Here is a 14,905-nt window from a genome sequence, read left to right on the forward strand (position 1 = left end):
ATACTGACTGTGTCAATACTGTACTGAAACATGCCATAGTATAATGTACAATAGCACCTCCCACATGCTTTCTTGAAACCCAAGTTCCACTTGTGCTTATTTTCGTTTTTTGTGCATTTGTTTTGCGACTTTTTGATAAATCTAGATTAAAAAAAGTTATTCCAAGTTTCCGTATCATTGAAAAAAGCTGCGAAAGACGAACATTACCTCAAACCGATATCAGTGCGTGTTAGAACTTTTCATACCCACAATGCATCCTTTCACAACAAACTTTATGCTCATGCGCATACCACATTGGCGGTCTATTCGGAAATCATGGCGGACGATATATCGTACGAAATCTACTGGACTAAAGATCGTATCCTTTTTCATGGTGAACACTCTAAAAAATGATCCCGCATTGCGAACGATGGATGTAGTGTCTCTAAAGGTAGGCCTGGAATTAGTCAGATGTCTTTAACAATGTGTTCACGTTCGGTGTGCAGCGTTTTGTTGCCCAGTTCCGTGTTCGTACGATCGTTCGTGTTCCAGCTTGTCAACAACATGACATGACATCGAATTTGAAATTTATTTTAAAAATGCTAACGTTGGACGAACAAATATTCTGACGTATTTATGGGACACTATGTGGCGATATTCCGTGTTTTCGTCTTCGATTTCAAGTTATTTTTCACAAAATGCCGCTTCCCTTTTCATTATGCTCGACGATGAGGTTCGACCTGTAGGGAAGAACTGCGCAGAACATAACAGGATAATTTTGTACACTATTATTCAATGTCTGTGCAAATACTAGTATACTAAATTTATAGCACTTGTAATGAGCTCCATGAAATTTATCAGATAAAAACTAGCAGAGATGTATAAATATTAGACGTCAAACAGTTTACATTTGCACTGGTGTTGAATTGTCATTCATTCATGTACTCCGCAATGAGTGTTGGGATTACTAGTTGTGTTACAACTTATGGTTTTCTAGTGGCTGTTTTGAATGATAATTAAATCTGTCTTGTATCAGCATAATTTTTCAGTATCAATAATTACAATATAAACTTTTACAATTAAATTAGTAAAAAAAATATTGTTTCAGTTATTTTGAAATGTTGGTCGACCTGTCAATCAATTATGTTATGTCTGTCCAATATTTTATCAGCAGTTCTACATATCATGGGATTGTGATTTGATATTTTACATTTAGAACCATTGTCAACTCAACTATGCAGAATGTACTAATTTTACATGGTCCATTCAAAACCCAAGGTCATAACCTTAAACTGAAAAAAAAATAGGTCTCAAATTTGTACTGTGTGACCATCTTTCAATCAATATGGTAATGTAATATGTGATCGCCATGCCAACCATACCCAGTCAAATGCACCTCCAGACCTTAACCATGGTTCCCCCAAAATTACTTTACTTGCATGTTTTATCATGATTGTTTACCATAATCAGTAATCTATATTTAATAAAAACAAAGTTGACCAGTTTTTATAAATTCCAAATATTTATAAATATGATGTTGTTGTGTGTTTTAACCTTAATGTAAATATATTCAGCCAGCGATGATGAAAACAGTTCACTGGTCCATGTTCCAGGTAAGTCTGAAATAATTTCACTTAGTATAACTTTAAGATTAGATTTTTTTTTCTTCAACTAAATTTTGCTGACAAAACAACTTTAAATATTATTAGCTCGGATACTTGGATTAATTTGTTCAAACTTGGTATAAATATGATCTTATAGAGAACTTTTGGGCTCTTTTCTATTTAACCTGACTAGCAAGTGGTCGTGTTTGTTTTCAAAAATTATGTTCTAAACCCATTTTCTGACATCTTAGGGCCAATTGTGTTCAGTTTATATACATAAGTACACCATAAAACACATGTGCACAAACATTTATATATTGTTAAATTTTGTAGCAGTGAAAATTCCACCTTTGCAAAATTTTGTTTCGCAAATGTCATTAACCTTTATCTGGTCAAGTACATGGGGCTAGTAGGATAAAAATTACAGCAATTCCAGGCACATATTTGATGCTAAAGTAGTACTAGATGTTGATAACTTACTAGAATAGGTTACACACTTTGTTTTCACATTTACAGAAGTTGTAACTAGAAATATAAACATCGGCTGCAAATCAGAGGAATGATTGACAGATATTGCCTACAACGTTTTCTATTTTTGCTACAAAGTTAGGTACATGTACACCTAGACTTTGAGGCACGTCTGTCTTTCATTCACTTTTGGTCAGTCATTGTGTTGATTGCATGTTCACAAATCGGCATTTGTCCAAGTTGTTTAAGCACCACGATGGAGAAGCAAGGAGTCAAAAAAACGTGAAGTGAGAACAAGAGTTGTCGATTTGTTTTTTCGTGGACTGTCATTTGTTGAGATTGGAGATCGAAATGGTGTTTCAAAGCAGACAGCCTATAATATCGTCAAACTGTTTGTTACCACGAGAGTATACTGCCAGGAAACTGACAACGTTATAGACTATGTTGAATATTATAAAACATTGTGACCATGCATTTGTGGACGGGAAATTAGACAAAAACTACTTGTGTACGGCGGCAACCCTCCCCGGATGTTTGATCTTGTGTTGCCTTATTTGGTGGCACATCAACCTTTTGGTTCCCATTGTCGAGAACTAATAATCGAATAACATTCATTCTACTTCATGTATTCAATTTCATTATTGATATACTGGATGAAGTCTTCATAAGACATTTGTTGCAGGTACTTTGATCAATAATTCTGTCATGATCAGTCGGTCAGCTGGTTCTGTAAAATAACTACCGGTAACTAACGTTCTTTACAGTGCCACCACTTTATGCGCCCCTCTCACTGAAATAACATGTGACGCAAAGTACGAAACTAAGTTGAGAGCCTCGATTGTTTATTGGAGGAGAAATTTAAAACTAATGTACCGCCACTTTTATGGGCGGAGCTTTCTTCTGATGCGCTTCAAATTGTAGACATGCTGTCTGCATTATTTGTAACAACTTCTGTAAATGTGAAAACAAAGTGTGTAACCTATTGTAGTAAGTTATCAACATCTAGCACTACTTCAGCGTCAAATCAGTGCCTGGAATTGCTGTAAATCATCAACTTCCAAAAAATCCTAGCTGCTAAAATTATACAATATACTATCTGCTCTACTGGAAGCACATTTTTAATGGGAAGTACACATAAACCAGTATGCTGGATCATTAATAATAATTAATTTCAGTCATAGACATATATGTACTTTTACAATGTAAGAATCTGAGTGCCTGTGTCATGTCACCACTTGTCAAATGTAATTATTGTGCATGCTTTCCTCAGTCACATTGTTGTCTCTGCTGACTTTTTTGTGTGCAAATTGCAAACTATACATACATTTCATTTGGTAATTATATTTCATGTTTGAGATTATATGATATCGATATTTCACCTCCTTCTTATCATATTTTGTCTTTATCCAATGTCAAACTGGCATAAACACAAGCACATTCTGACCCCGACCAAGATTCTGCCAAAGTGAATGAATCTCTATCAGTGACTTTGGCCTACACATAGGGTCTGAAATACACACCACCCATGATAGAATTCAGTAGTCAATTCCCAAGTAGGATTTGAACTTGGCAACTTATATACTTCAAAAACAACAGCCATTATATGAATGTGATGGTACAATAGGATGGATTTCCTGAGCCTGTTCACTCAGCAGTTTAAATCTGAATACAGTCTGCCCTGCCTTTCAAACACACAGTACTAGGTTTTGGAAGACTTGTTTGTACGCATGTACTTGCAAGTAGCACCTAATACAAAACAAGACAAGAGAAGCAGAGAAATGTTGCCTGTCACAAAAATATATTAAAAAGAAAAAACAAAATCAGATTGTGACTGATACTAGAGGTATGTAAATGTGTCGAAATGGACATAGTGCGAGTGGTTAGTGCTAGTAGCACTAATCCGAAAAACTACTAGATCTAGTGCAAAAATGGCACTAGATCTAGTGCTAAAATGTACATAGTGCGAGTGGCATTGATATCGCGTTGTCAACGACGTCAAGACATCCCGTAATTCTCTGAAAATAAATTAATATTTACGTAAAATTGTTGTATCTTTCATTCAATGGAAATGTGCAACAGTGGGAAAATTGAGAATGTCATTGTCCACGTTTGTCGTTTAGACCGTTGGAACAACGCTATCGGCCGGGAAACTAGCTGAAACAGTGAAACTGCAGGTCGAACTTCATAATTTTTACAAATTGTGAATAGATATACTGTATGAAATGGTATTGTGAGGAAGTTTGTATTTTCAACTTTGGCGAATGGAAACTTTATGTAAATGGTGGAATTCAGCGTTGATTTTTTTTTTAAATCGCTGATGTGCCGTTTTATTTCTGGTCGGCGCCACACTTAATGAAAATAGATCTTCGAAAATGAAATTATGATGCCATATGTGAACTAAATGAAAAATTGGTATACTCCTAGTCTAAGTCCCGGGTCCCTGTAAAGCTCGGTGGATTTTGTGTGTACTGCGACCTGTGAATGGGCATATACATATTCACGCAATCCTGTTACATTGTACTTTGTATCATGGAGGAACTAACGGAATATGATGTAAACTCGCTGATTTTTTAACGTGACCATATTATATATGTCTAGACACTTTCTCTGCAATAATATTTTTTAGGAGCCCTTAGGATTTTTTGTTGTAGACTCTCGAAATCTTGTTCTTGTTACAGTTGTTAAAAATTAAAACATGTGAAGTAACAAGTTCGTCTGTTGAATTTCCGGTTGTAAAATACGTATTTTAACCCTTCACAGCTAAACAAACCCAGTGGTATGGTCACGTTAAAAAAATGGGACCAAGAAATCGTCCAGAGCGATTTTTCGGCAGGTTTTAAATTTATTTTTTAAAACATTTTGTCATAATTTATCGGACATTTCAATCGTTCCTGACGCCTAAATCTGTCTATTTAAGTTTTTATTCAAGAGCGTGTTTATTGTGACTAGCGTAAGCTCCGTTTGGACAAAGAGCTGTTATCACTGTATAAAACAATGTTAAATTATTCTTCTTATGCTAAGTTCATCTTTGAAAACAACTATTTTTTTATTTAAAAAAAATCATGCCATTTTCCCTCCAAAATCCAAGCCAAAAGAGCGTACTACTACATCGGCAAATCTCTTCCGAGTTGCGTTCAATAACATTAACATATTTAAATGAGCTATGGTGTTTTGAACGCGTTGGCATCATCCAGCATTTTGATTGGTTAATTAGCGATTTGACCTTTTAGCTCAACTCACGCAAGAGAAACATGGCGGATACCCTACCGCATCGAGCGGTTATATGCGATCGGAATCATTTGCTTACGATGAATCAACGAATTTATTTTTTGTGTGTTATTTTAATCACTACTGAGTAATATTCAACGTTTGTGAAACGTAGCATGTCCGGATTGAGCATCTGTGATCGCTTGCTGCTACGCAATGCAGTTGTGTTCGTTTTTGTCGTTTAAAAATATACTTTTGTTACCAATAAAATAAAAACAAATGTATTTGAAAATGACACTGGACGACACTGTAATGACATTCTAGGTGGCCTACTTTTTAATTCAGCAAGAATTATTAATTATTGTTAATTCTGCAATAGTTTTTGTCTTGGGTGGCCCAACTGACGGCGTAGAAAGTCTGTGTAGTTGGATACAATGAAAATTTCCCCCCAAAATATTTGATAATTATTTTTTGAAATTTTGAACCCCAAATAAGCGCCCATCACTCGTGAAATCCCCAGGGCAATTTTTCAAATGGCCGAATTTACGGCAGAATCCAGTATTATATAAAGAAAGTATTACTATGGACATCTCGCGCATATTGCCGATGTTTTATACTGTTTGTAGTTTGCATATGAAAGTGGTTGTTGATGCCCCTCCTATTATTCGACGTTGTTGACAATGCCACTTGCACTGTGCACATTTTAGCACTAGATCTAGTGCCATTTTAGCACTAGATCTAGTGTCATTTTAGCGCTAGATCTAGTGCCATTTTAGCACTAGATCTAGTACTTTTTCGGATTAGTGCTACTAGCACTAGCCACTCGCATTACGCCCATTTCGACACATTTACATACATGGATACTAGGTATGTAATTTATAGATAATAACCTTGACAATGGTTCTATGTTATTCTATTGCTTTGATAGTCACCATGTAATGATAGGGGATCATTGTCACCTTAATTGGGCTGGTGTTTGTTGTTGTTGTTGACTTGACTGCATCAATTGTACATGTACAATGTGTTCAACTCTCTATTTGTTAGCCCATTGTAGAAATTGTTTCTCAAATCAACCTTAAATCAAAAAAGGCTGTTTCGATGCAGCAAGTTTTTCAGTGTGAAAGGTGTGCATAACTGCCTTCAAATATGATAACAGTTTATGAAAAAAGGGCATCACAACATATTATATTATATTTGTGGCATTGATTGATAGTTGTACTTTGAGGAAAGAGAGAAGTAGAAAGCAAGTAAGCAGAAGTTGACATTGTATAGTTGATTGCCAAGATATCTTTTGATAACAGTAGTAATTAATCTGTTATTCACATACTATGAATTCTGAATGTCAACATTCATATAAGAAACAGTTTAAAATGGTTAAAATAAACCTAAAATTGCAAACTTTATCAGGCCATAAGTAAAAGTTTGTTAAAATATTGTGACAGGAAAATGTTCTAAAGTTGCATTCCGACTTTGCAAACCTGTTGGGTACAATCCTCTGACTAATATATATACTTTTTATCCTGCCAACCCCATCTACTTTAACATTGATTTAACCAGATAAGGGATATAATATCAAATGTTGAGATTGTGGATAGGTAATGATGTTAATGCTGTCAACACAAACTCTGTAGCGAATTCACTGCAGACTGATTAATTTTTTTCTGCAGGCAAGACATCCATTTTGTTAAAAAGTAGGAAACTTCCATTCAGTGATGATGTGAATTGGAAGTGTTTGCTTAGTCTGTCATTGACAGCATTCCCAGCAAGAATTTACATTAAATTTTCATAATTTGAATATTGTTAGCAAATAGAATGCAGAGAATGGCCATCCTAAGTTATTCCAACAGTAATGCCTCAAAAAATAAAGTCTTTGTTTTTTTAATAAATAAGACATTTTTTGTTGTTGTTTTTTTTGTTTTGTTTTTTGCTAAAATATTTGAAGGATCACATATTTTGCAGTTTTCATCAATTCATCAACAGGGGCATTGATTGGTGAAATAAATAAGAAAAAAAGATTACTATGCACTCTTTTTTTTTTTATTGTGCACACTGACCAGAAACATATTTTATTTTTTTATTTTTAGGTATATCAAACTCATTTTGTTTAAATTTAGCAAACACAATACTGGTTACATACAGGGATGACAGGGATTGTTTTAATTTATCCTAATATTGTAGTTTTATTCCAATAACAACATTTTGAAAACATTTTACTAGTAGGTACTTAGTAAGTTTGACATCTTACTCTACCTGCAGCAGCAGATCAATAAAACTTTGTCACTCTAGGGATATGCTATCGATACAAATGTAGTGCTATTTTCATTAATAATACTATATTGTCTGGAAATCATTGATGCATAGTTTTCTTTGCCACTAATAGTTCATTACAAACAATATGTAGCAAGTTAACATAGTATTCACACATAACCTTTGACATCTTTTACTCGCTGATGTGTTGGTTGCCATGACAACTACACCCAACAAACAAAAAAAGGGACGCGGACAGGTGATAATAATCTATGGTTCAATGTAACGTTTCATCGATCACGTACCCCCTAAAGCAGTCGAGTAGCATCTTGTATCTCTCATTGTTGGTTAATCTCTCTACACATACCTCTTTAATGTACAGGTAATATTAACATTTTTGAGTCTATATATGTGTCTTAGTATTCTTAATGTTAATATTTATTAACAAAGATTTTATTGAACTGGATAAAAATGTAAAACCAATAATCTACTCCATTATATGTCAGGTCAGACTGCTTGAAATATAATGTTTTCATCAATTTGCCTTCACATGTCTTGACAGGTAAATTATTTCAGCATATATAAAATTAAATGTAACTAGGTTAAGACAGAATTTACAGATTTTATGAAATAGAGTAATGTAATAATTTAATGTGTAGTACATTTGTACTATTTCTATTTTTCAGCTTGGTTTTCCACGTTTTTGTTTAAAATTTTTACTGCTAAAAATGTTTCTATAATATTCATGTAATGTTGCCGCTCTGACTCATGGCTGTCTATACTATTATTATCAATTCAGATTTTTAATTTAAGATGGGAGAAAACATGAAAAAAAAACATTTTTTGAGAAAAAACCTTTGAAAGACGTTTTTGAGTCACCAAATCTAACACCTAACAGTCAGACTGACCAATCAGAAAGCTTCAACTCAACTGTCTTTTTGTGAACCTCTGAACTATGGGGTAAATAACGAATCTGAGAATGTTTTGGATATTATAATTTTATAAAATGATAGCGAAAAACTTAAAAACAGAATGAACAAACAGCGAGAGACGACTTATCTCATAATAAAAACAACTCTTTCTACAAATGTATATATTAATTGCAAAGTTAACATGCTCAGTGACTGGTGGAGAATGTCTTAATCATAATTAAATTTCAAATGTTTCCAGTGCTATAATGTATAATAGTCACAAACTTTATTTGAAATATGATTGCTTTCAGGTGTCAATGATGTTGGCAACAGAAGACCCAGTGTTAAGATGAGAGCACGAAAAACAAAAGAAGTGAAAGCTAAAGTACCTTCCAAATCCCCTTTAGTTATAGAAGACTTATCAACAAGTAAAAGAACACCATTGAAAAGTAGTAACAGAAAAATGAATGAGGTAATACATGCAATACAAAATAATCTTTTTGGATCAAGTGAAATATCTATGGGGTTAAATTGTATTAAGACTCTCTTAGAAAAGTGGTAGGAATTTCCCGTCAGCATCTCCAGACCACTACCGGTGCACTCTTCTAGATAACTCTTTTCAGACAATTCGGCTAAATATAAACACCTCTGGATTATTTTTGATACAAGTGATAAATTATATGAGCCATTCTTCTACCAGAATTAATGATTTTCAGTGGCTTGAGCAATACTTTGAAGTGGTTTTTGAACTTTATAATTATATTTTCAGTAAAGAATGCTGAAATTTTAAAACTCTTTCTATTTAGCTATGCAGAAGCACATGTAAGCTGCATCGAATACATACAAAAGATTATTTTCTTAGACTTATGGTCTGACATTTGTCTCTTGTTTTTTTGTTTGGTACCACAGGGCCAATTTTTGCTCATTATTTTATAGAATGAAAAATGATGAAAAATTCTCAAAAAAACAAAGCTCACAGCCCAAATCTATCTATATACACATCTCTCTCGTGTACATTACCACTGGGCTATTTTTGCAGACTGCGTAATTGTTAATGCGATGTTAAATTTACTATTGTAAAAATGGTAACAAACAAATACTGTATTTGCACAATTGAAAGCGTATATCAAATAGAAGCACTTGTAAACCTAAAATTGCATGTTGAATCATAAAAAACATTTTTTGTTGATAGAATGCACCTCTAAAGCTTATGTGTTACTAATAGAACAAATATAATATATGTGTAACAGTGCAAAGCTGCTGAGATAGTAAATCAGTTGTTAGATCACTGTCTCCAGTTAGCTCATAAATTTTGTCTGCAAGATTTCAAGTGCAATTTACATGTACAGTATTCTGTGTTGATTGTTGTGTCGTTAGCATATTTCTATAGCAACTTGTATATAAATACACAATGTTAAGGGTTTGCTATTTAAAAATTTCAGTAACTTGAGTGATTATGTGAGCTGTGCTATTAAAATAGATTCAAAACAGTATCAGTTTTTAAATTCATACCGTTTTGAATCTATTCTTGAATCTAATTAGTATTCTTGACTTGGAGAAGTGATAGGTGAGTGAAGTGATCACTCTCCTTAAAATGTATGAGTGTGAAATAATATAGTATTAGCCATTGATGATGTTTATTGGTGAACAACAGGTGGTTTGGATGAATTGATTACACTTTAGTTGATGCTTGGTTAGAGAACAACAACAATGCACCATAGTGGTTGCTGTATCAAACTCATGATCAGTCCAATCCTACCTGGATTGATCATGAAAATGGGTTGATCCCTACCCTTTGGGAATGCCACTGGCTGAGATTCATTCACTAAATGAATGAATAATGGTACACTCATTTGCCATAATGCTTTTACAATAAGAAGATCGTTACACAGCCCTGTCATGTTGTTTCTCTGGCAAAATGCGCTGTATGTCAGCACATAAATAAGTCAGGAAGACAACAGAGATTTCAAAATCCAAAACTGTCATCTGGTACAACAAAAAACAATTAAAAGGAAAGCACTGTAGTATGATTGTTGTTGTGATGTTGTTGGGTTTGGCTGATACTGGAATGTGACTGGGTCAAGAGTTCAAACGACAGGTGGTAATTGTATTCATTTGTAGCCACTTAAAATATTATATATCTCCATTATTTATTGGTTGCCACGTTGAACCAATAGTATATATAATTAGGCATTTTGTGAATGGTTGAAGTGCTAGAAATGAAACACAGTAGATGAGTGATTAGAAGAGCTATGCAATTAAACTCTCTTCAAAATGATGTGAATTTATGGAGCAATTATTAGCTGTTATGATTTGAGCAATGTGATTACCGGGTATTCTCTTCCAGAGGACTGTATATCATTGAGTTGATGAAAGATTCATATGAATTTGTATTTTGCCACTGTTATATTAAAGTTCAACTTGTCTCTACTCAAAACATGTTTACATCAATTGCTTCAGTAACTTTAGATTCAGTATTTTCTCCATGACTTCTTTAACTTAAACAAAAAAAAATTGTCTGATATTATTTTTACGTTAGGATGTTTGAAATCTGAATTGATATTTAGTATATTTTCCTACCTTGTAGCGGAATGCATTCATGAGTTGTTTACTGAATAATGGAATGTATTATTGTTGCCTAGAGCTGTTATTGTTAGTCTTATCAGCTATTTACTGTCATCTGATAATGAATTGTAGCTTCCAAAACATACATTAATAAAAAGCCTTGTGGCTATCACTGCAGGGTTTTTAAACATTCCTAAAACACACAGCATAATGAATAATTAAAATTCAAACCATGCTGCAAGTTATGTAGTAGCATCCATGTACCATGAAAATGCTATGATAGAAATGAACTTCTTATTTTGTGGAATGTTTTTTTATAATGTTAATTTATGACTGGCTCTGTGGCATAGGTAACCAGAGATATCTGACTTTCTGATCGTTGTAAATGGATTAGACTTGGATGCCCACCAACATCTAGTTTACTGTAGCTTAGGTGTTTGTAAATAGATTAGACTTGGATGCCCACCAACATCTAGTTTACTGTAGCTTAGGTGTTTGTAAATAGATTAGACTTGGATGCCCACCAACATCTAGTTTACTGTAGCTTAGGTGTTTGCAAGTACATACAATTTATTAGCTGTCAATGTTTCTAAGGAGTGCACACGCATAACAATAAACATAATTTGCATATTGCTGACATTTTTGCATAACAATTAAATTGATTTGATTATGTATTTGCATTGGTGGGTTCTTACCCACATCACTAGGCATGTGCATGGTAGGTTCTTACCCACATCACTAGGCATGTGCATGGTAGATTCTTACCCACATCACTAAGCATGTGCATGGTAGGTTCTTACCCACATCACTAGGCATGTGCATGGTAGGTTCTTACCCACATCACTAGGCATGTGCATGGTAGATTCTTACCCACATCACTAAGCATGTGCATGATGGGTTCTTACCCACATCACCAAAGCATGTGCATGGTGGGTTCTTACCCACATCGCTAGGTATGTGCATGGTGGGTTCTTACCCACATCACTAAGCATGTGCATGGTAGGTTCTTACCCACATCACTAGGCATGTGAATGATTGGTTCTTACCCACATCACTAGGCATGTGAATGATTGGTTCTTACCCACATCACTAGCCATGAGCATGGTGGGTTCTTACCCACATCACTAAGCATGTGCATGGTAGGTTCTTACCCACATCACTAGGCATGTGAATGATTTGTTCTTACCCACATCACTAGGCATGTGAATGATTGGTTCTTACACACATCACTAGGCATGTGCATGGTGGGTTCTTACCCGCATCACTAAGCATGTGCATGGTGGGTTCTTACCCACTTCACTAGGCATGTGCATGGTGGGTTCTTACCCACACCACTAGGCATGTGCATGGTGGGTTCTTACCCGCATCACTAAGCATGTGCATGGTGGGTTCTTACCCACTTCACTAGGCATGTGCATGGTGGGTTCTTACCCACACCACTAGGCATGTGCATGGTGGGTTCTTACCCGCATCACTAAGCATGTGCATGGTGGGTTCTTACCCACTTCACTAGGCATGTGCATGGTGGGTTCTTACCCACATCACTAGGCATCTGCATGGTAGGTTATTATCCACATCACTAGGCATCTGCATGGTAGGTTCTTATCCACATAACTAGGCATCTGCATAATTGGTTCTTACCCACATCACTAGCCATGAGGATGGTGGGTTCTTACCAACACCACTAGGCATTTACATGGTGGGTTCTTACCCTCATCATTAGGCATGTGCATGGTAGGTTCTTACCCACATCACTAGCCATGAGCATGGTGGGTTTTTACCCACATCATTAGGCATGTGCATGGTAGGTTCTTACCCACATCACTAGGCATTTGCATGGTGGGTTCTTACCCACATCATTAGGCATGTGCATGGTGGGTTCTTATCCACTTCACTGGGCATGTGCATGGTGGGTTCTTACCCACATTACTAGGTATGTGCATGGTGGGTTCTCACCCACATCACTAAGCATGTGCATGGTGGGTTCTCACCCAAATCACTAAGCATGTGCATGGTGGGTTCTTACCCACATCACTAGGCATCTGCATGGTAGGTTCTTATCCACATCACTAGGTATTTGCATTGGTGAATTCTTACCCACATCACTAAGCATGTACATGGTGGGTTCTTACCCACATCACTAGCCATGAGCATGGTGGGTTCTTATCCACATCACTAAGCATCTGCATGGTAGGTTCTTATCCACATCACTAGGCATCTGCATGGTGGGTTCTTACCCACATAACTAAACATGTACATGGTGGGTTCTTACCCACATCACTAAGCATGTACATGGTGGGTTCTTACCCACATCACTAAGCATGTACATGGTGGGTTCTTACCCACATCACTAAGCATGTGCATGGTAGGTTCTTACCCACATAATTAGGCATGTGCATGGTGGTTTTTTATCCACTTCGATGGGCATGTGCATGGTGGGTTCTTACCCACATTACTAGGTATGTGCCTGGTGGGTTCTCACTCACATCACTAAGCATGTGCATGGTGGGTTCTCACTCACATCACTAAGCATGTGCATGGTGGGTTCTCACTCACATCACTAAGCATGTGCATGGTGATTTCTTACCCACATCACTAGGTATGTGCATGGTGGGTTCTTACCCACATCACTAAGCATGTGCATGGTGGGTTCTTACCCACATCATTAGGCATGTGCATGGTGGGTTCTTATCCACTTCACTGGGCATGTGCATGGTGGGTTCTTACCCACATTACTAGGTATGTGCATGGTGGGTTCTCACCCACATCACTAAGCATGTGCATGGTAGGTTCTTACCCACATCACTAGGCATGTGCATGATGGGTTCTTACCCACATTACTAGGTATGTGCATGGTGGGTTCTCACCCATATCACTAAGCATGTGCATGGTGAGTTCTTACCCACATCATTAGGCATGTGCATGGTGGGTTCTTACCCACATCACTAGGCATGTGCATGATGGGTTCTTACCCACATTACTAAGTATGTGCATGGTGGGTTCTCACCCACATCACTAAGCATGTGCATGGTGAGTTCCTACCCACATCATTAGGCATGTGCATGGTAGGTTCTTATCCACATCACTAGCCATGAGCATGGTGGGTTTTTACCCACATCACTAGGCATTTGTATGGTGGGTTCTTACCCACATCATTAGGCATGTGCATGGTGGGTTCTTATCCACTTCATTGGGCATGTGCATGGTGGGTTCTTACCCACATTACTAGGTATGTGCATGGTGGGTTCTCACCCACATCACTAAGCATGTGCATGGTGGGTTCTCACCCAAATCACTAAGCATGTGCATGGTGGGTTCTTACCCACATCACTAGGCATCTGCATGGTAGGTTCTTATCCACATCACTAGGCATCTGCATGGTAGGTTCTTATCCACATAACTAAGCATGTACATGGTGGGTTCTTACCCACATCACTAGGCATTTACATGGTGGGTTCTTACCCACATCACTAGGCATGTGCATGGTAGGTTCTTACCCATCACTAGCCATGAGCATGGTGGGTTCTTACCCACATCACTAGGCATGTGCATGGTGGTTTCTTACCCTCATTACTAGGTATGTGCATGGTGGGTTCTCACCCACATCACTAAGCATATGCATGGTGGGTTCTTACCCACATCATTAGGCATGTGCACGGTGGGTTCTTATCCACTTCACTGGGCATGTGCATGGTGGGTTCTTACCCACATCACTAGGTATTTGCATTGGTGAGTTCTTACCCACATCACTAAGCATGTACATGGTGGGTTCTTACCCACATCACTAGCCATGAGCATGGTGGGTTCTTATCCACATCACTAAGCATCTGCATGGTAGGTTCTTATCCACATCACTAGGCATCTGCATGGTGGGTTCTTACCTACATCATTAGGCATGTGCATGGTGGGTTCTTACCCACATCA

The 14,905-nt window shown here is 36.7% G+C and overlaps 1 protein-coding gene across 1 annotated transcript in view; it reads left to right on the top strand.

Annotated features, from left to right (window-relative positions):
- The first annotated feature begins 248 nt into the window (after nt 1-248).
- The window catches only part of LOC102808482 (uncharacterized), a 36,828-nt gene continuing 22,171 nt past the window's right edge, over nt 249-14,905 (top strand). Inside the window, exons 1-3 of the mRNA XM_085495401.1 lie at nt 249-358; nt 1,554-1,592; nt 8,728-8,888. Coding sequence (XP_085351527.1) covers nt 316-358; nt 1,554-1,592; nt 8,728-8,888 — 243 coding nt within the window. The 5' untranslated portion in view covers nt 249-315. The remainder of the gene's footprint in view (nt 359-1,553; nt 1,593-8,727; nt 8,889-14,905) is intronic.

This window comes from Saccoglossus kowalevskii, chromosome 21 (genome assembly GCF_978046115.1).
Source record: "Saccoglossus kowalevskii chromosome 21, keSacKowa6.1, whole genome shotgun sequence".
Taxonomy (NCBI): domain Eukaryota; kingdom Metazoa; phylum Hemichordata; class Enteropneusta; family Harrimaniidae; genus Saccoglossus; species Saccoglossus kowalevskii.